Genomic DNA, 19,672 nt, shown 5'->3' with positions numbered 1-19,672 from the left:
ACTTGATCAGTAAGGTCTGTATGATATTTGTAACAAACAAATATTCCTTATATAAAGAACAATTTCAAAATTGTAATCTTACACATTTGTATCCATTAAAATTCTTGGAATTTGAGAATGGAATATGGTGGGAGTGCTTCCCCACCTACCCACCCGCCACTGCCAACCCCGATTAAATATTGTTGAAACTTGTCCACTTTGATCTCTGACCATTTGGCTACAACCTATGCAGCCACATATTGTCTATGAAGCTTTATCTACTCCAGAGAATGTGTTTTGAAAGCAGAATGCTATTTTCTCTCCTCTGAATGACAAGTGAGGTTTTGCATATCAATTGATATCGGCTAATTTAGCATAATAATATTAGATGATTCTTTTAGCTATTAGGGTTTCTTATATTGAATAGAGGCAAAGTTCCTTAAAATCCTGAAGGCGTATATGAGGTGCCAAACAAATTCATTGGTTACAGTTCAGAACAGTGTATCTAGTTTTTGTGTAATATCAAATTGAGTAAGCAAGCTGTGTGGCTAAGTACAATTATTAAATAATTTTATATGCTAGAAAGAAAGCTTCAGTTTTGGAGACTCTGGTACCCAAAGCAAACATTTTGTTGTTTCTGATTTTGGCAATATCTTGTTTCGATGCAGTATGTAGTATGACTTTTGTTAAAGGTTGGAAAACTATTTGCTTATTTCTCAAATTACATATTAATTCCAGTGGAAATCTGATATGTAGAAGGTAGAAAATTTAATATAGACAGTATCAATAGTTGTATACATGTCAGGGAAGGGAAAAATGTATATCATAAGAGAAGTCCATGTTTGGGGTGGCAGGGAGAATACACTCAGAGCTGTTTTCTAATCTTTATTTTACTATGTCAGCAGAAAGCTGTGTTGGAGGAAAACTTCTAATATTCAGAGACTTGGTCCTTCTCTAAATAAGTACGTGTAAGCACTTGTTCAGACCTCATCCCTCCTAACTGAAACAGGGGAGGGGTCTCCAAGTATCAAGTCATGATTTTAATATCAAGACTTTTCATTTTGCTATTTAAGTTCAAAGTATCAAGAAATATTTTTGTTTGATTAGGATATCTGAATACAGAGGTTGAAAGTAAAAGAAGTACCGAGCAATTTGGTTGTCTTCAGTTTATCAATAATTTCATGCAATTATTTTTCTTTTCTTATGTTAGTGTTTTACAGAAGGTAGGATATGCAGATCTTAAGGAATTCTCTACACCACTAAGAAATTTTATATTTTGTTTAATTCACGACTTCATTTTGAAATAATTATTTGTTGCAAAAATCTCTCTCCGCTGGCAAAGCTAGAATGTCTTCAATTTTTTGTGTAGCTTCTTGGAGTAAATCTTAAACAGTAATGTGAAGTCAGATTTTCATTGAAAGAAATACCAACGTTTTTAAATAAATTGTTAAATAACTAATCAATTTTCACATTAAAGCAAGACAATGTCATTTCACATATTTACATTTAAGAGTTGAACTAACCTGAAAAAACATAAGCTTTTTAAGTGAAAAAGCTTGCATCTTGTCATATATCTGGAATTTTTTACCAGCTTTAATGACTGTTTACATAAAGTATGTTGGACTTGAACAAAGATAAATATGCTTTGCAAGCACAAACATCTGCTTTTGTGAATGTGTGTTTAAAGAAAACACTGTCTGTCACAGTAGAAGAGGTTTCTAAAAAAAGGAGAGGGGAACACAACAGAGGGGGAAAAAAGATGGGAAAACTGTAGACCTGCTTTTTGCAGGGGCAGATTGTGCAAAATAAAGATTAAAAATTAATATTTTATTTTTCTGGAACTCGAACACTGAGAAGTTTATACGTGATCACTTGAGCACTCTGGGATTTTCCTCCTCAGTCTATAGGTCTGATCATCATTTGAACTGCTTTCAAGGAGTAGGAACCTCCCCGGTACTCAGCCCAAAATATTCCATCCTGATACTTGCTCCTGTAGTGGCCTCCTCTGTACCACACGCCGTTAAGGTTAGAGTGGGCACAGGCGTTGTACCACCAGCCGCCTTTGTGGAAATGAGCACAGTTTCCTGTGGAACAGAAAGAAATGGGTGAACTTCAACATTAAAGAGAAGAAATGGAGTTTAGCAAATGCTTTCATATTCTGGCTTATTGTTAGAGGGAACTTGAAATACTTCCTAGTCTGTTGTAGTCATATCAATGGCTGCTTGTGCCTGAATTATAAATTCCATTGTAATGGCAACCATTGCCTGGAGGGGGGGATTATGGACACGGTATTTAATGTGACAGCTGAAAACTAAGGAGATCAACTCTTCTCAGACTGCCGGCAGTGCTTGTCTGTGAGCTAACATTCAAGGAACTTGGATTATGTGCTGCTTAGAAATACTTCGGTGGAAGCAGTGTGACTTGGTACAGTCCCAGGCAGCGCACAGGACTGCAGTTCCACAAAGAGTTGCTTGTAACTTGTGTATTTGCTGTTACAGGCTTGTTTAAGAGTTTGCAAGATTTGTCCAGCTTTATGGTTACTGACAACTGAGAAAAAGCAGTTGAAGTATTACACTCCCCAACCTTTCTTTTACTACTAAGGCTTTAAGGGCAAAGCTGGAGGAAGAGTGTGGAAGTGAACAAAAGAGTGTCCTTTAAGGAGAATGACACAAAGTGATCTGCCCGTTTCTCAAGTATTGGTACCTAACTAAGCCTGTGCACAATCGCAGTTCCCTTCATGCTGTTCAGAAGCTTTAGTTCATGGAATCATAGAATGGTTTGGTTGGAAGGGACCTTAAAGACCGTCCAGTTCCAACCCCCCTGCCCTGGGCAGGGACACCTTCCACCAGACCTGAAAGCCCCATCCAACCTGGCCTTGAACACTCCCAGGGATGGAGCAGCCACAGCTGCTCTGGGCAACCTGTGCCACTGCCTCACCACCCTCACCGGGAAGAATTCTTCCTAATATCTAATCTGAATCTTCCCTCTTCCAGTTTAAAGCCATTGCCCCTTGTCCTATCAGTACAGGCCCTTGTCAAAAGTCCTTCCCCAGCTTTCTTGTAGGCCCCTTTAGGTACTGGAAGGCTGCTCTGAGGTCTCCTGAGAATCTTCTCTTCTCCAGGCTGAAGAACCCCAACTCTCTCAGGCTGTCTTCATAGGAGAGGTGCTCCAGCGCTCGGATCATCTTCGTGCCCTCCACTGGACTCGCTCCAACAGGTCCATGTCCTTCTGGTGCTGAGGACCCCAGAGCTGAAGGCAGTACTGCAGGGGGGGTCTCACCGGAGCAGAGGAGAGGGCCAGAATCCCCTCCCTCAACCTGCTGGTCGCGCTGCTTTGGATGCAGCCCAGGATACAGTTGGCTTTCTGGGCTGCCAGTGCGCATTGCTGGGTCACGTTGAGCTTTTGGTGAGAACCAGCACCTCCAAGTCATCCTCCTCAGGGCTGCTCTCAGTCCGTTGATTGAGAGCACGTAAACATGGCGATTATTGTTATGTAATTATTATATGGTGATTGTTGTTATTTGGCCACAGGAGTACTCTGAGAGATCACCTGGACAGGTGTTCTAACTGCAGAGAGTCACATGCAAATTATAAGGATGTCATTGAGGTAAATATAAAGCTTGCTCAAGTGTGCTTGCGATGGAGGTAATAGAATTTGAATTTCTGAATGGTGCCAGGGGCTTGAAGGGGGGACCTGTCAATGTGATTTTTGTCATTATTGGTTTGAAGCATCTTTCAATAGAGTTGTTTTATCAGAATTTACATGCTTTTTTGTACTGTATTCTTTTTTTAAAGGTGGTATCACTAACAGGATCTACTGTATTCACTTTTCACATGCATACTAGTTTCCTTACCTGAATACATATCTCTGTCTCTGTCCAGTGTTGTAAATTGCTTTCCATTATGCCATATCATGGAATCGCCTGCGTTTCCTTGGTATGTTCCTAAGCGTAGCCTGTAGAATTCACTTTCGGGTTCCAGGTGGAAACTGCTGTATTCTGCATAGACTTTTTTATTGCTCCAGTCCTCTAACTCAATCAATAGTCTGTAATTATCCTGACTGGTAAGCATGTAAATATTTTCTAGTCCCAGCCAGTACTCTCCATCAATATTTCCAAATCCTTTCTGTACAAAAGATCAGAAGGTGATGTTAGCTTAGTTTTTCTTATTTGTCAAAAATAGCAGGAATATTATAAACCAGTGGAACTAGGGAACTAGGGTACTGCAAGCCTTTAAGTTTCTGAATGACTGTTCAACCCATGCATTTTAAGTGCTTTATTTTGCTCCACTTGACCATTTACTTAGTTGGACTGCTAGCCACATAAGGTACTACCAGAATCGGTAAAGGTAGCAAAACTCTGTTTTCTGTGATGTTGTGGTTGTTTTTGTTTGGTTTTTTTTTTTGGTTTGGTGTTTTTGTGTGTGTTGTGTTTTTGTTTTTGTTTTGTTTTTTGGCTAAAGGAAGAGAGAATAGGGAAACAGAAATAATGTATTTCTTGACAAAGCTACGGAGATCTGTAAGAATGTATGAATAATGAAATTTAAGGGGGTATATTTGCAGATTGGAAAAGGTATTTATGGATCAACAGTCTCAGTGTTAAAGGTAAATAACTTCTTGTTGCCTTTTTAATGTAACTGGTGTTGGTTTTTACTGTAAATTTAATTGCATATTTAATCTGTGCTCTTTTATTAGAAATGAAATATAACTACGTCTTTCCTTTCGAATCACAGACTAGCAGTACGGTAGCTATAAAGTGATATTTCATATCTGCCATCTCCTATCCCTGAATAAATCAGTGGTGTTAATGTTTGGTGTTGCAGCTAAGGTAGGTACATCACCCACCGTAGCTATCTGTTATGCTTCCTAGTTTCTGAGGTCTCCCTACCCTCCTCCTCAGGCTGTTGATTATGTAGGACCTACAGTTGATTTCCTGCTTTGAATCACTTTCTGGGAAGGTCTCTCTCCGGGAGATAAACAGTCTAGGCTCCTAACTCAAGCTGCAGTTTCACAAGTGGCTTAAGTTGATCAAGCATCGTGCTGCTGCCAAAAATGGTAGCGGTGCTTTTCTCCTGGCTCATGGCCACATTTGCAATACTTCTCTTGCGTCAACATTGTAGCTATGCAGCCACATAGAGATTGGGGAAGAAGCAGAACTGTGGGCCTGGGAGACATCTCTGTTGTCAGTGGCGCAGGCTTTAGTTTAAAGCCAGTCACGGAAGTGCACCTTCAAGTACTTGAAGTTAAGTAATAGGAATACCATCTTCAGCCATGGTTTAATGCAATTTAATGAGAAATGTCTTGGGCGCAAATTTGCAGAAACTCGAGCCATTATTAGACACCAGTTACACACTCTTCTGCATTTTCTCTGCATTATGTTAGAAATGTTTATGGTTACTTTATAAGGCGCTCTGTAACTGCCTTACAACATTTTAAAAAACCAAACAAAACCCAAAAAACAACACACCACAAAAACAAACAAAAACCAACCACCTACTTTTCTGAGAAGTAAAGGCTTTGAATAACTGCTACTAAGGAACAATTAACATTTGAATCATTAAATTCCAAGAATACAAAACCTGAAAATCCTCGTAGTAATTTTTCGTCTTTTCCTTCGTATATACGACATTATCTTTAGATTACTGATTGCATTAAATGTGGCTCAGTTCTTTCTTCAGCCACAATGCATGTGGCAATTGTAGATCCATATAAAGTGAGCACAGGATCATAGGGAAAAAACCTGCGTCCTGTATGTATGAAGTCAGCCCATTGTTATTGTTTAAAAAACACAACCAAAAGGATTTTCAAATTTCCTGTCTAGCATGTAATTACTCCAAAGCAGCATGCACTGCTTGTCCCAGGCATTATGCCTGCTAGTGCCTAATGTCACAGTAACACACAAGAATGTGTTTCCCTTCACCAGCCCTACATCTTCATCTTGCCATCTTCAGATTTCTAACCTAATTTTAAAGGTAGAAATTATTTCCTTTTAATTAATTATTAGGAATGCTTTTAAGTTGAGGCCCTGATCCTGCAAATCTATTAATGTGCTTAAATTAATAATTCCACTGGCTGAGATTGCTTATTCCTAAGGCATACAATTAAGCTTTTCAAGCACTTACTGTAGTTCTCAGTCATGTATTTAGTTAGGTCTTTGTCATAAATAACTTCCCAGTCACTGTCTAGAGTAACATGTGTCTCCCCCATTGTTGTGTTGTGCATCACAAATGCAGGCTATTTCAGACCATAAGTTAGTTTATACAAAGTTAAGTGATGCACTGAAATATGACATTCCCACTGAAATATGTTTGCCTCTAAGGGATGACCACTCTTTTCAATTATCTTTGTAAAATTAATTTCCCTAACTTAAGCAGCTATTTATTTCCACATCTTCTGTGTTTATCATTTAGTACAACCGTTTGCAATGAAGAATTGCACTGGAAATGTTCACACCATCTTGATTGCAATAGATAATGTCACTGCCGCGCTGAAATGAAGCAGCTGATTTTCTGCATTCCAGAATTTACCTTGTAACTGTCCCAGTTCCTGAAAAAGTTGACAGATCCATCTGTCCTCTTCTGAATAACTGCCCATCCTCCAGGGTCCAGGCTGTTCTCACACCACAGTTGCATTGGCTCGTTACTGTTTTCAGGTTTGATCATGTAAATCCCACTGTTGGAATGCCCAGCTTCCTTGGCTTGTTGGCAGTCTTTGAATGGACCTTTTTGGAAAGAAATACTGTAAGCATTCAGGCTTGGCTATGCAGTGCACATTGTTCAAGAATATTTTGTAATGGTAATGGAAAGTCAGTAATTCAAATAAGGTAAAACTAACATGGAACCAGTGTGAAAAGTTAATGGCTTAGATTAATTGTGTATATATAAATAAACGTGTCAGTATCCTCTCTCTATATATATTTAAACAAAACCTTCTTTTTGCTAAATAGGTAATAGACTTCGGTTACCAATAACCAATTTTTAACTTTGTCTCCTGTGTCAAAGATTTATACTCTGACTCTTGATATTCAACAAGTGCATTATGATTTTCATTAACCGTTTTCTCCTGTACTGTTTTTACAGAAGGGAGACATCCATTTAGTTCATTATCCTAGTGCACCCATTTGAAACTGGTGGAAGTTCAAAACAAAACAAACCTGACACCTGAACAACCCCACACATACACCTGGATACATAAATAGTTTGAGAGCTGCTATAGGAAATATTTACTGCCAAAGTCTACAGACAGGGAATTTAGTGAAAGAGTATTCTCATGCTGTGTAACTTTTTTGCCTTTATGTACTTACCCAGTTCTAGGATCAGCCTGTTAACTGTGGATAGGAATCTTTTTTAAGTTTCCTGTGTCATCCTGGTGCGATACATGTAGATGGATACTGATGAAGAAAATATCCAAGCAATGGAGAAAGACGTTTGAGCAGCTAAAAGGGCTCACATACTTGTTTTCACAACTGTGATTCTACAAAAATGCTGTTGCTGTTGACAGTGCTGCTTGGAAGCTCTGGTTTAGACCATGTGAATAGTGGTTTTACAAATACTACTTACAGAACAGCATCTGGTTGTTCTGTAAGAAGCATAAAGCTTACATATCTCTGAAAACTTAGCGTAGTTTGCCTTTCAATTTTTGGTAATATTTTTATTTTCTATTTTTAGAAAAGGATTTATGTTCATGTAGCATTAATTCAGTTGATTTAGAGAGACTAGTTATTTACTAATGAAAAGCAGGATATGTTCTGATGGCTAGTTAGTGGTGGATGCCCTAAATGTATCTGAAAACTCATACTCAGTAAATCTGAAATTAAATTACCTGCAGCTTTCCCCTCATTTTAGAAGGCTCATTTTCTCAAATCTACTTGGAAGTTCAGAGAAAACTAATCAGTCAGAGAAGAAGCTAATGTGCAGAGAAGCATAGAAGACAGTTGTTGAGGTTATTCTTTAATCAAAAGTAGAGGTCGAGAGAAAATGACCTTTCTTGCAGATTGAGGTTGCGCAACAAAAGCAAATTGAAAGTCGTGCTTTTTTTTAGAATTTAAAGTAGTAGTTGCCAATTGGGTAAGTGTGTAATTAGCAAAAAATCCATTAAGCATCTCATATTAATCAGAGCGCAAAAAACTTGTGTATTTGACAAAGGTGACTACGTGGAGCTTCTGGCTGTGACAGTGCTACCAAGAATGCTGCAGACATTGAGCCATCGTTGTCCATACTGCTGCATACAGCACTGTCAGGATTTGAGGATGTTTTTGTCATTCTTGCAGTGCATGCAGTAGTAGCTTAGGAAAGAAATATTGTAGCTTTGGTATATGAGTCTTTTTTTCTCTTGTTCACAATTAAAATTTCCATGTAGATTGTGCACATTGCAATGTTTGTCCAGTGGATAGATAATGTCCTGGGCTAAGCTGGGTCTCATTCCCTTTTCTTGAGCCATCTAAAGTAAATTTGGATGTTGTATAACTGAACAGAGAGGTTGTTCTAGAAGTATTATTGTATTGCATTAGAAAAAGTGTAAAAAGACAAGTAGTAGTTTTTGTAATGTTAGTCGAATATTAAGAATAGCTCCATTAAATCTGCTGTGTATCATTTCACGTGATTTCTACTGGAGGAGGAACTGAGGACGCATTTTTCCATGAGACACCCAAGCAGATGTTTGGAGTGATTTTAAGTAGCTTTTAAGGCAGACAGAATTGTACTGGTCTGTTAATGTAATACACTTTGATTACTGCTGAAATTCAGCTGGCATTAAGGTCACAGGATGCAACTTGTCTGCTTTTTGATGTTCAGATTTGTCTATGTGCTTGTCATAAGCTAATGTTGTAGTAGAGGTAACAGACTTCTGCGCTTAGTGTAAGGAAATCCAACAAATCCACTAACTTTTGGTGTATAGCCTTCAATCTTTTTTGAGAAGTAAATTCTTCATTATGTGTAATTATTTTAAGTTCACGGTATAGTAACTCATCCGTTTCTTGTTCAGTGGAAATGCTGAGATTTGTGAAACAGTGTAAGATTCTCCACAGTGCTGGTGCGAGGCGAGGCTTTGGCTAATGGAAAAGCAAAATTATTCTGTTTTAAATCTTGTTATATATGTAGGAAATAACTTTCTCATGCCTATCTAGTCATTTTAACAGTCTGTGTACACTAAGTTGCTAAGCCAATTAGTTGTAATTTGGAAATACTCTGAGAAGATAATCTGTTAAATATTTCACTTCTAAAATTGTTTTAGATGTAAGATTTAGTACAAATCATGTTCTATTGTAAATTAGATGTAATAGAGAAGGAAATTGATGAAATATTTTAAGTTGGAAGCTTAATAAAATGATGGCTGAATCCTATTTTAAGATCCCAGATGTTATCTTGAGCAGACAATGTAGAAGCTGCGCTTGTGGAAGCTTTATATAGAAGATTTTTGGGGCAATAGTAGAGGAGAATGCCCAAATAAAATTGGGCTTATATTAAAACAAAACAAAAAAGTTACATTGTTAACTGAGAGGTATTAGCAGCAGTGTGAAATGAGTGTGTAATTTTCAGGTACTCTGTCTACTTGAAGCTACTTTTTGCAACATAATGGCAGTAAAATATGGAGACACTGGTTATTATTCCAAGGATTAAGATAATTGTGAAAACTATAATTCATGGGAACTTTATTCTTCCTCAATTTTCAGAGCCATTTTAATGCAAATTACCTAAAATACTCTTCAGAAAATACAGTCTTATCCTTCTTTGCCTCATATTTTGCATTTTGCTCTCCACCCACAATATTAAGATGCACATTGACCCTTCTGTAAACTTCTGTGTGCAAGTATTTGTGAGGTACAACTTCATCAGATACAGTGGGAGAAAGCCCCTACTTGTTTGTCCTGTTGTTTATTCTGTCATAACCAAGTCTTTGACAGGCCTGTTTCTAAATGAGACTGGTTTTCATTGGTCTTTTTTGACATCTTTGTATTATAAATAGTCATCATCTTTTTAACTGGAAAGTTCATTTTTCTGTGACATAGACAATTTTGGTTCTTTGCACGATTAAATGTGCTTATCTTAATTTAAAAAGAATTGGAGATAACTGGGCATTGTGTTGCAATTTAGAAGTTTTGGTTTTGATGGTTGATGCTTTACCAGCTGTAGCAATTCTCAACCCTCATTTTCCCAAGATACTTCAAGAAACACTTAAACTTCAAACTCAAGAATCTAGTATTAAGGGAAGTTGAATAATGTTAAAATAAATTTCCTAAGATTTCTTTGTGTTCCGTTGCAAAAATGGATTCAAACTCTGAACTTTTAGAGGTCAAGGGATTAGTGGAAACCATGGTAGATAATTTAGAAGAGAATATTTAGTGTTACTGCTTCATTTTGTATGAGCAGCAGGAGTATCTTGAGAGAGAAAAAGATACGTTTATAACAAAACCTTGAAGCATGAGTTTTCTGCGAAACAGGAAGTTGCTGGTTTTTAGTATTCTACTTTTGCTCTCTGACCAGACGTTAATGTAATGCTTTTACATTAGCTGTTCCCTTTGTGTCATGATGTGCAATTTAAATTCTCACGACATCTGGCGTTTTACTTGGGCTTGTGCCTAAATTTTCTGCAGACCCTGAATAAAAACAGTTGTTCCTTACATCAGCAGCTAGTTGTTTGTGATGCTGTAGAACAGTCAGAAATAAATATTTGTCTTCATCTTAGGAACCGAGTTGAACTTCCAACTGTAACTAAAGGCAATTTGAAAGCAAAAAAGCCCCAAGAACCCAAGCACAAAACCCCCAACCGATGCCTTTTACTGTACAAGCTAACGGAAGCCAAGAGCAAGTGCTTGATTGAACATCTGAGGAAAAACTTGTTTTTCTGAATCCTTAATTTTTTTAAAATCACAATTCTGTCAAAATTTTAATAAAGCAAGAATCATGATAGAATTCAGGGCAGCTCAAAGGTAGTTAATTTTCTTTTCACTAGTTTTGTTTCTGGTGATAGATGAAATTATGTAGTGACCCGAAGAATGCAACACATGAAGATGTGATACAGTCTCCTGAATGTATTTTCATAATATTTATTGTATTAGTTTAACTTGCCATCCCCTACTGACATCAAATTACTGGGAATGTAGTTACTCATTTTAAATTTTCAAAGCTGAGTGCATCTAATTGGATCCAGCCTTGATTCAATTATCCTTTCAAACTTACCTTAAATCTCTTGAATATTTCAACCAAACACTTGGAGACTTATTGCATGACTGTGTTCATTTTAAAGCAGCTCAGATTAGAAGGAGTAAAATTCTGCTAGCAGGATTAACTTCTGGGAAATGTGTGTAAGTATAAAAGACAACTACTTAGAATTACTTCATTTATTTAAGATTAATTAGTTTTTATTATTACTGCCAGTTACTGTAACTTGTAGCTAGTAGGCATCTTCAAAGAAACAGTGCTAAATACTAGAACATTGAATTTTCAGTCATATAATTCAAACCCAGCTGGAGTCAGAAACCTGAGTACTTTGTGACTCAAAGATGTAAATTCTTCAGATTGAATTTCTGAGTATCAATTATTTCAGCAAATTCATCTTACGCAACTATAACTTAAGACTTGAACAAATTGGCAAACTAAAGTTTTCCTTGGTGGGGGAGTGGAGAAAATCAGAATCAGGAGCAAGGGCTAGCTGTACCAGATACATTAAATTCTTCGTTCTATTTCTATAACCAGGACAGTTTCCCTCTGAAATAGAGAAATCTCAGGTTAGATAGATACTGATAGGTAACTCACCCTCATTAATTAAAGCCAGTGGCGGTACTCTGAAAGGACTCTTTGTAGGAGAAGTCGCTGGATCAGGTGGTGGCCTTACATCTCTGTCTCTAGGGTAACCCGGGTCTCGCTGGATCTCGTTACCTCCCAGAAGAATGGGAGTGTACGGCTGGCTGTTAGGAATGTGCTGTGGCACCGCTTGAACAAGAGGTGGAGACCCGTGGGTGTCCTGTCGCGAGAAGATTCTCAAGCACTGCTCTTCTAGCAGCGAGATAGTGACAGACTGATTATTTACAAGATCAGTTAGTGCTGCGTATTTTACTTCAAGCTCCTTGTATTTTGTTGCCATCTTCAACATTTCTGTTGTAACATTAAGGACTTTGTTTTCCAGTTGGGAAAGCTCAAGTGAGTTATCACGCTTTCTAATTATCTCGTGCAAGAGTTGCATATAGAGTTGGGTGACCCGAGAGTTCATGTTGCGACTTTCTTTCCTCAGTAATTTTACTTCATTCACAATGTTTCCATCCACATCCACTACCAATTGCAAAATGTCAATCTCCCGCTTTTGCTTGGACAGCACATCCTTCAAGTTCTCTATGTCCATCCTTGTGACTTCATCTTTTCTGTTACCAGTGGCTGGTCCATTAGTATTCACGCAAATTGGCCCTGTGATTTTTTGTTCTGGGACCAAGAACGTGTAACCACATTTCTTCCCTTCCTCTCCACCATCGGCTGAACGAGGATGCCTCCGTTGGGATGTTTTATTAGGCGTAGATTGTTCTGTACAGCGCCCGATGGACAACAGTAGGAACAATAGTACACCCAAAGTCCATTTAAATATCTTCATTTTAAAGCAAGTACGATGACTGTCAGAAGACACTATTGAACAGATAAAACATAAAATCATTATATTGGAGCCATAACTAAAGCTCCTGTACTGCTTAAACTGCCTAAACGGATGGGTTTGCCACGTTTAACCTGTATGTAGACAAGTCTTTGGAATCTCTTACTTGGAGTTAGATTCCAGTAGATTAGTTTCAAAGAATAGTTTTGTATTTTGAGCAGCAAGCCCTAAAATTTAGGTACTGGATTTAGTAGAGAAGTTCTTGCAATGGATAAATTTTCAGAAACAATGTTCTGCTTAAAATTATGTGTTATGCTTTCATTATAAATTTGACTGCTTAAATATGTACTCACTTCAGTTAAATGCACAGGGTTATAGAACATACAGAGTGCTTGCAGAATATCTTCATGGAAGGGAAGTAGGGAGACAGAGTGATAGTATGTTCAAAAATATTTATATGAATTTTGGAATTTGGATTATATATATTTCTGGTCCTCTTTTAGCTTTATATGGGTGTATATAGATGTATAATTCGTTAAATACTACATACATACCTCTTCATATGTACACACTTTTTTCAAATTTATATATACACAGATACAGTAGAATTGAAAAATATACACATATCTAACACTGTTTTTGGACATTAGTGTTAGGCAGGAGATTAGTGTAAGATCGTTGTCTTGAATATGTAATTTTCAAGATTTAAGTAACTTTAAATTTGTAAGGAAAGCCTATAACGCTGTTTGCTCTCCATGTGTGTTCCTCCGTAGTTGCCTTTTGAGATAACATTTAAAATCGTTGTCACGCTATTTTTGTACCTTTGAGCACATTTTTATCCAAATAACACTGAAGTATCAGGTGTATTATCACTGTAAATACCATGCTGAAGTGTTTCATTCACCTTTTAAAGAAAATAGTGTATTTCTTTTAACTCTGTGTAAAGAATTAAAATGCAATGATAAAGAACCATGAATGTTTTTAGAGACCTGTTTTTTATTTTTTTTTAAATATTTGAAATTATAAACAAAGGTAGCACTTAGTGAGGTTTTTTTTTTCCTGATTTTCATGTTTTATTTGCTTTGTCAAGCAGATCACTCTTCTTATCTCAGCTGTTGATCTGCCTTTCCTTTCCAGACTACTATTAGCAGTTGTACAAGGCCTTGTACAGTGACCTTTGTGAAGTTACAAAGAGAAATAAAGTGAAACCAGAGAAAGTTAATTTTCATGCTGTTCCTGCCAAGTTCAAATTTAAGTGCGTTTGGCAATCCCAAAACAGTCACCCTGAAGGAGAAGCAGACCTGTGCTACTTCCTTTACATTCCCATTTACAAATGATAAGGTGACTTTTGTGTCAGGTCACTTCTCCCTGTTCTGTTACTGGCTTTAATATTATTGCTACAAATGATGTCAACCTCAGAGTGAACGTATCAAGTCTTTATTTTTTGGCTTCACTAAAAGCAGTGGTTACAAACTTCAAACCATGCTGTACGTGCAGTCAGGAATTGTATCTAGGAATCTTAGATAAAATGTTCCACTGTTACCTAAAAAATAACTTTTTATTTGGCTGACAGTTGTATTGCCAGCCCTGCTTCTGGGAGGGGAGGAAAACAGTTGCTTTTAACACATACTGTAAGTCATTTCTTACCGTACATGAATGGAGGGAATAGACAAAAGTTTGAGAAAGTTTATATTTAAAAACTTATTTCTGTGTATTTTACTGTTAGTAGGTAGCAATAAGTATTTTGGTGTCTACTAGTAAATATTTCTTTTGAAAACAGAACTTGCTTAAAAGTTAATATTTCTCTGCTGAGGAAAAAAAAAAATAGGAAAAAGTATTACTTTTCTCCAGAGCAGATTGTGTATTTTTCTTTTGTAATTTCAGATGTTTAAAATACTAATCACTTGAACAGGGCTCAGAGCTTGAAGTTCATTAGGTTAAATTTTGACATGAATCATAGTAAATACATGGGAAACGGGTCTGTGTGTGGCTTCTAACTTGACAAGGGTGAGCTGAACTAATTGAAGTTTGAACCTTCTTCCCATCTAAATTATTTTTCAATACTTTTATGTTCAGTGTTTGCAGATGCACGGAAAGTGACTTCATGGCATATGGGTAAGGATGAAGCCGTAGTACAAGTCCAGTATTTTACTGTTTTCACAGTATATAATAGCTACTTCATAGTCCAAAAAGGTGAATAACGCTTTAGTTCTAGGTAGTTTTTAAAGACGATATACAGTTACTTAAATAATAAATGACTGGGGGTTTCCCCCACAGCAGCACATTTTTCCCCTGAAATGCTTTAAAACTTAAATGAATCTTTCAAAACCAAACATTTTGCGATGCAGCCCACTTTCTGACCATGTATTCTATCAGACTATAAAAATGAATTAAATTAAATGGTGTAATGTAGCATGACCAAATGTAACAGCTGCATAAGATTATGCCCTAGAACTTTGAAATCATTCAAATGTCTTGTATTAAAGCGATATGTTCAGATATGCAGGGATGAGTTCATTCTGAGAATCTACCTGGTAGGGAACATACACACTTCCATGGGAATGTTGATGGTAAAAAATTAAACATCTTATGATGTTGCTTGGCATGTTTGAGCAGCTTAATACCCAGCTGTATTAATTAATTAATACAAGAGTAGGTTCCGAGTAAGATATTTACCTGGAGTTTTAATCAGCTTAGAAGGAAATGAAAATACTGTTTCAGAAATTTCCTGATGTTCTGGGCAAGCAGCTTAAAAAAATATACACTGTTTATCCAAAATATCACAGAATGATAGCCTAATATGTAAGACCTAAAAATGACAAATATTAGAGTTGGGAAGTAGTTTTAGGGTTTTTTAATCAGACACATTATGTTACAGGTTCCCAGTTTTAGATGTTTACGTAGTGTCATAACTGTTCTGAGATAAAGCGGTTGAGGCTCAGGGATCAGTTTAGACAGAGTCACAGTCTCAAACCCCTCCTGCAAGTCTAGAGTTGCTTGTAGAGAGTGGGGCTGCTGAAATACCTGAATGCAAACCTTGGAAAATAAGCGGGAGAGATGGTGATTACAGATACTATTGCTTTAAAATACATTGTTTAAGTCTTCATGAACTGTCTTGTTTTTTAAATTAGAATGGACTGTCACTTTACTTTGGTTCTGTCGTGTTTCGGTGTCACCCAGTTTTGGGTCTCGGACTTCTGTAGAAGTTGCATTATGTATGTTCTGGCATGCTGATGTTTTATTGCTTTTGCAGGAGAAAATGTACAACTATTCATAGCAACACAAACTTCGTCATCATCTTGTCAGTAATACTCAGGGCTGTGGATAGGGCCTCACTAGCATTTTACATGTAATGCCATTCCTTTTCTTCTGATTTCTTTTTCTGGACTGATCCCCATGCCAAAAAAACAAAAAAAACCCAACCAAACAAAAAAAAAAAACCAAAAAAACAACACACCAATAAAACCTTGTTTCTAAAATGAGTCTTTGACATTTTCACTTTTAAAAGTGTTTAAAGGAACAAAATTCCAATTTAAAAGAGCAAAATAAGCCAGTAACTGTTGTTATTAACTTTCACTGAGAAACTACTATAACAGGGGCTGTGTTGCCCCCAAAAATATTGTATCACTTACAAATATTAGAGTTCCCGGGATGAGGAAGTGTGGAAGCTAGTATATATTTGGCATTTTTTAACTTTCTACACAGCAAACTGTTTGTTCTTTGTTGTACTGCTGTGACTCTCACGTTTTCAGGATGTAGAATCTGGAGACCCACAACACAAATTAGAACCTGTTCTTTTGGAGCTGACAGAGACTGCTTCTCCCTGGGCCGTGTAGGTGGTTACGACTGAGTGTAACGGAAGTGTTGCAGGTAAATGTGAATATAGGATTCCCTTTGTATGGAAAGCGCAGTATCAGCACATACCTTTATTCAGAATATTTATTAAAAGAATATGGTCAAGTGATGCATACCAATGGTGCCCTCTCTTATAAATCTCCATTTATAAACATGTGAAACAGGAAGAGAAAGAGACAGGGGTTTTTGAGAAAGTAAATGATAATGCTGAGAATAAAGATCCTCTGAACACGATACCAGTTAATCTGAAAGCTCTGTTACTGATGTTACGCATATTTTGTTTTCTCTTAAGCTTTGTCTAAGCAGCTAAAATCAATAAATCCATCTATGTTCCCCTGTCTTTACACAGAATAAGTGGAGATCTTTGTGGATTTTTTAGCTTAAAACTGGGTCCATTACATTAGAAGTAACACTAATGTGGGAAGAACACTCTTATTATAGGAGAAATGTTCACATGGATTTTTGATGTATCTGTGTACTTCAGTAAGTTACTTTCCCCTCTGTATAAACAAGTGCTTTTCTGGCAAGTCACTCTACCTCTGCTGACATAACAGGATTACTTTCAATTGTATTGACTGGGATCCAGGAATAATACGTTCTTGGTTTTTGTTAGTCAGATACATGATGTATTGAGTCACAGAATTCTGCTTCTCTGAGATTAATGGAAATCTGGTTCCTTTTACGAAAGGCAATCGAAAAATCTTCAGGGGTTTTCGAAGTAGTCATTGAAAATGTGTCACTTCAAAAATGATAGATTCTTAGAAATTCTCTGCAGAAGGGAATTGTAAATCTTCTCATACTAGATATTCTGAAAACAGCAAAATATCATAACATTTCCAGATTTTTTTGGTGGGTTTTTTTGTGAGGGTTCCTTTATGTTTGTTTGCAGCCATTGTGTGTGTTTGCCCCATTTTAACAGGCCGGTACAATGGAGTGCTGCATTTTGCATTTGGAAATGTGTTTAGGGGCTCCAGAATTCTCTGTAAAGTAGACAGTGAAGACATTAAGCATCTAGTGATGTTTGCTAAAGGAAATTTTGCTTCATTCATTGATGTATAAATTTTAAGGACCAGACTGACAGGGCACGTTACAAAAAACAAACTAAGCCCAGTAAAACAGTAATTAAGACTTGATAAAGCCATGTAGTTACTGGCAAAAGTTTAAAGGTTCAGAAATTCCATTCTTTGAAGTAAATTCCTGTAAAACTTTAAATGGCATATTTTCCATCATACTTCAGATCATTCTTGTGGCAGCAGCATAATATTAGTATTCCATTATTTGTTTTAAAATAAGCATTTCAAAATTTGAACTCTGAAGTTGGAAGACAGCAAAGGAGAGAGTTAAAACCTTGCGCACAGCCAGTTTATTGCTTTAAAATTATTGACTCAGCTGTTTTCATTTGTGAAAGATTTAGGAATTGTTCTAAGCAGCGTACATCAAAACCTTGGCTAATCATGAATGAATGGAGACTGGTGTCCAAAGCACACAATGTAGGCTTCAAATGTTTTTGTTGTTGTTTAGATTGTTCTCTTTAATACGTAAAGAAGCACGAAAGGATAGTGAGAAAAAGGGCTCAAGAACTTGGAAAGGATCCATCTTTCTTGTTAGTCAAGACTGCTTCAGACTTTTTTTTCCCTCCCGTAACTACTAAATCTTAATTCTGCTTTCTGTAACATTTTGTCTATTCTTTTAGCATCATCCCCTTCATTCTGTTTTAACATGTCAGGCATTTCTGAGAGTTTGTTAATAAAAATACGTAACTTAAATTCTCTTCTATTGTTCTGGATTATTTACCGTATTAATTTCCAGTCAGCATGAAGAAAGGCAAATAGTAGAAAATTATGTATCAGCAACTGTTTTGTGGTTTTTATCTGTACTTTTGTCTTCTGTTTGTAAACAACTTTGTTTTAATTGTTGGCTTGCAACTGCATCCTCCCCCCCTCCCCCTTCCCAAAGAAGAACCGTAACAAACCCCTCTATTTTCCACTTAATATAGGATTGCCTTGTATGCTGCATTTCATGTTTATGAAATGAATCTTTATTTAGAAACTACTGTTTAATTAAGGTACAATTAACTTCCCCGTCATTCCACAGATTGTTAAAGGAAGGGATTAGTGCCAGTTAATGCAATATCTTTGGATTTTCAGTTGCACAATTGTTTGTGCTACAAACTCAATTGTATTCTGAGTCAGTGTATGACTTTGGTTTCTTGGTTGATTGTACAACTTGGACTACTTCTACTGCTCAGAAGTCCCATAAATAAAAATTTAGTTGAAATGATATACAATAATTGCTACTTACAGATGTGCATTGATTTACTTGGGACTTTTTACAGTGGTTTTATTGAGGTATCCATTTTCTAGTTCTAGTAATGCTAGGTCTATGCTCTGGTGTTGGGTGAAATCCAGCTTCCCTGAAATCAATAGGTTTTTTGGCTTTTGCTTTCTGGTAGGATCAGAATTGCACATTAATACATTCACAATACCCAAATTATATGCTTAGCAAATACTCTGGTAGTGCTAATTTTCTGTAACTGCAGATAACAAAATCTACAGAAGATTTACAGCTAAACAACTGAAAATTGTTCATTCTTACAACTGGAATGAGTTAGTCTCTGCTTTTTAATGCAGAGTCCTTTTTAATTCTTTCCAAGTTTCCAAAGCCTAGCAAATGCCATAAAAGTGAGTTTTATATTTTAGTTGTCAAACTTTTCTCAGGCTGAGAGAGATTTGTTTCTGCTCCATTGTATGTTGAGGGACATGTATGTAGAATTCACAAATAGCTCAAAATTAAACTTGTAAGTAAGAATAACTTTAAAACTTACCAAGAAAAAAAATCTTCCAGCTGTTTTGCTTCTGTGGTAGATGGAAAATCCAGAGGCCAAGTTGCTTTTTCTTCCTATGTTACCCGATGCTGTGGATTGTTAATCTGCAGTTGAAGTTGAAAACTGCTTTTGTCTTTCTCTGTTAGCTCCAAGCTGTGTTGAGGAATTGGGTTTCTCCATACGATAAGCAAGCTAACTAATCATTAAAAAAAAAAAAGGCAAAAAGTAATGTTCCAGTATGTGTTATTCCAGAAGAGAGAAATAAATGGGTTTTGAAACTGCAGTGTTTTACCCTCACGTGCAGAAGTGCACTAACCAGCTACAGCTGACCCAGATTCCATATACATCACTTTTGAACAGTTTTTTTTAAACAAACGCACACTCGACTTAGACGTTCGGCCCACCTATGATGTCACCACGAACACACTGAGAGCAGAAGAA

The 19,672-nt window shown here is 36.8% G+C and overlaps 2 protein-coding genes across 2 annotated transcripts in view; one reads left to right on the top strand and one right to left on the bottom strand.

Annotated features, from left to right (window-relative positions):
- RALGPS2 (Ral GEF with PH domain and SH3 binding motif 2) overlaps positions 1–19,672 on the top strand; it is a 99,156-nt gene that overhangs the window by 41,493 nt on the left and 37,991 nt on the right. The gene's annotated exons all lie outside the window — the stretch shown is intronic.
- On the bottom strand, positions 1,650–19,576 carry ANGPTL1 (angiopoietin-like 1). Its single transcript, XM_009705617.1, has 5 exons — positions 19,232–19,576; positions 11,730–12,587; positions 6,504–6,697; positions 3,833–4,103; positions 1,650–2,063 (listed from the first exon to the last, which is right to left on the bottom strand). The coding sequence occupies exons 2-5, from the start codon at positions 12,553–12,555 to the stop codon at positions 1,876–1,878; spliced, it is 1,479 nt and encodes a 492-aa protein (XP_009703919.1). The 5' UTR covers positions 12,556–12,587; positions 19,232–19,576; the 3' UTR covers positions 1,650–1,875.

The sequence above is a fragment of the Cariama cristata genome, unplaced genomic scaffold (genome assembly GCF_000690535.1).
Source record: "Cariama cristata isolate BGI_N322 unplaced genomic scaffold, ASM69053v1 scaffold8758, whole genome shotgun sequence".
NCBI lineage: Eukaryota > Metazoa > Chordata > Aves > Cariamiformes > Cariamidae > Cariama > Cariama cristata.
This window is presented reverse-complemented; position numbering and strand designations above follow the sequence as displayed.

Coding starts and splice junctions, on each gene's coding strand:
- ANGPTL1 (XM_009705617.1), bottom strand. CDS start 12,555: ATGAAGATATTTAAATGGACTTTGGGTGTACTATTGTTCCTACTGTTG. Junction 6,698..11,729: donor ACTGGCTTTAATTAATGAGG/GTGAGTTACCTA, acceptor CTTTCCAAAAAG/GTCCATTCAAAGACTGCCAA. Junction 2,064..3,832: donor AGACAGAGATATGTATTCAG/GTAAGGAAACTA, acceptor TCTGTTCCACAG/GAAACTGTGCTCATTTCCAC.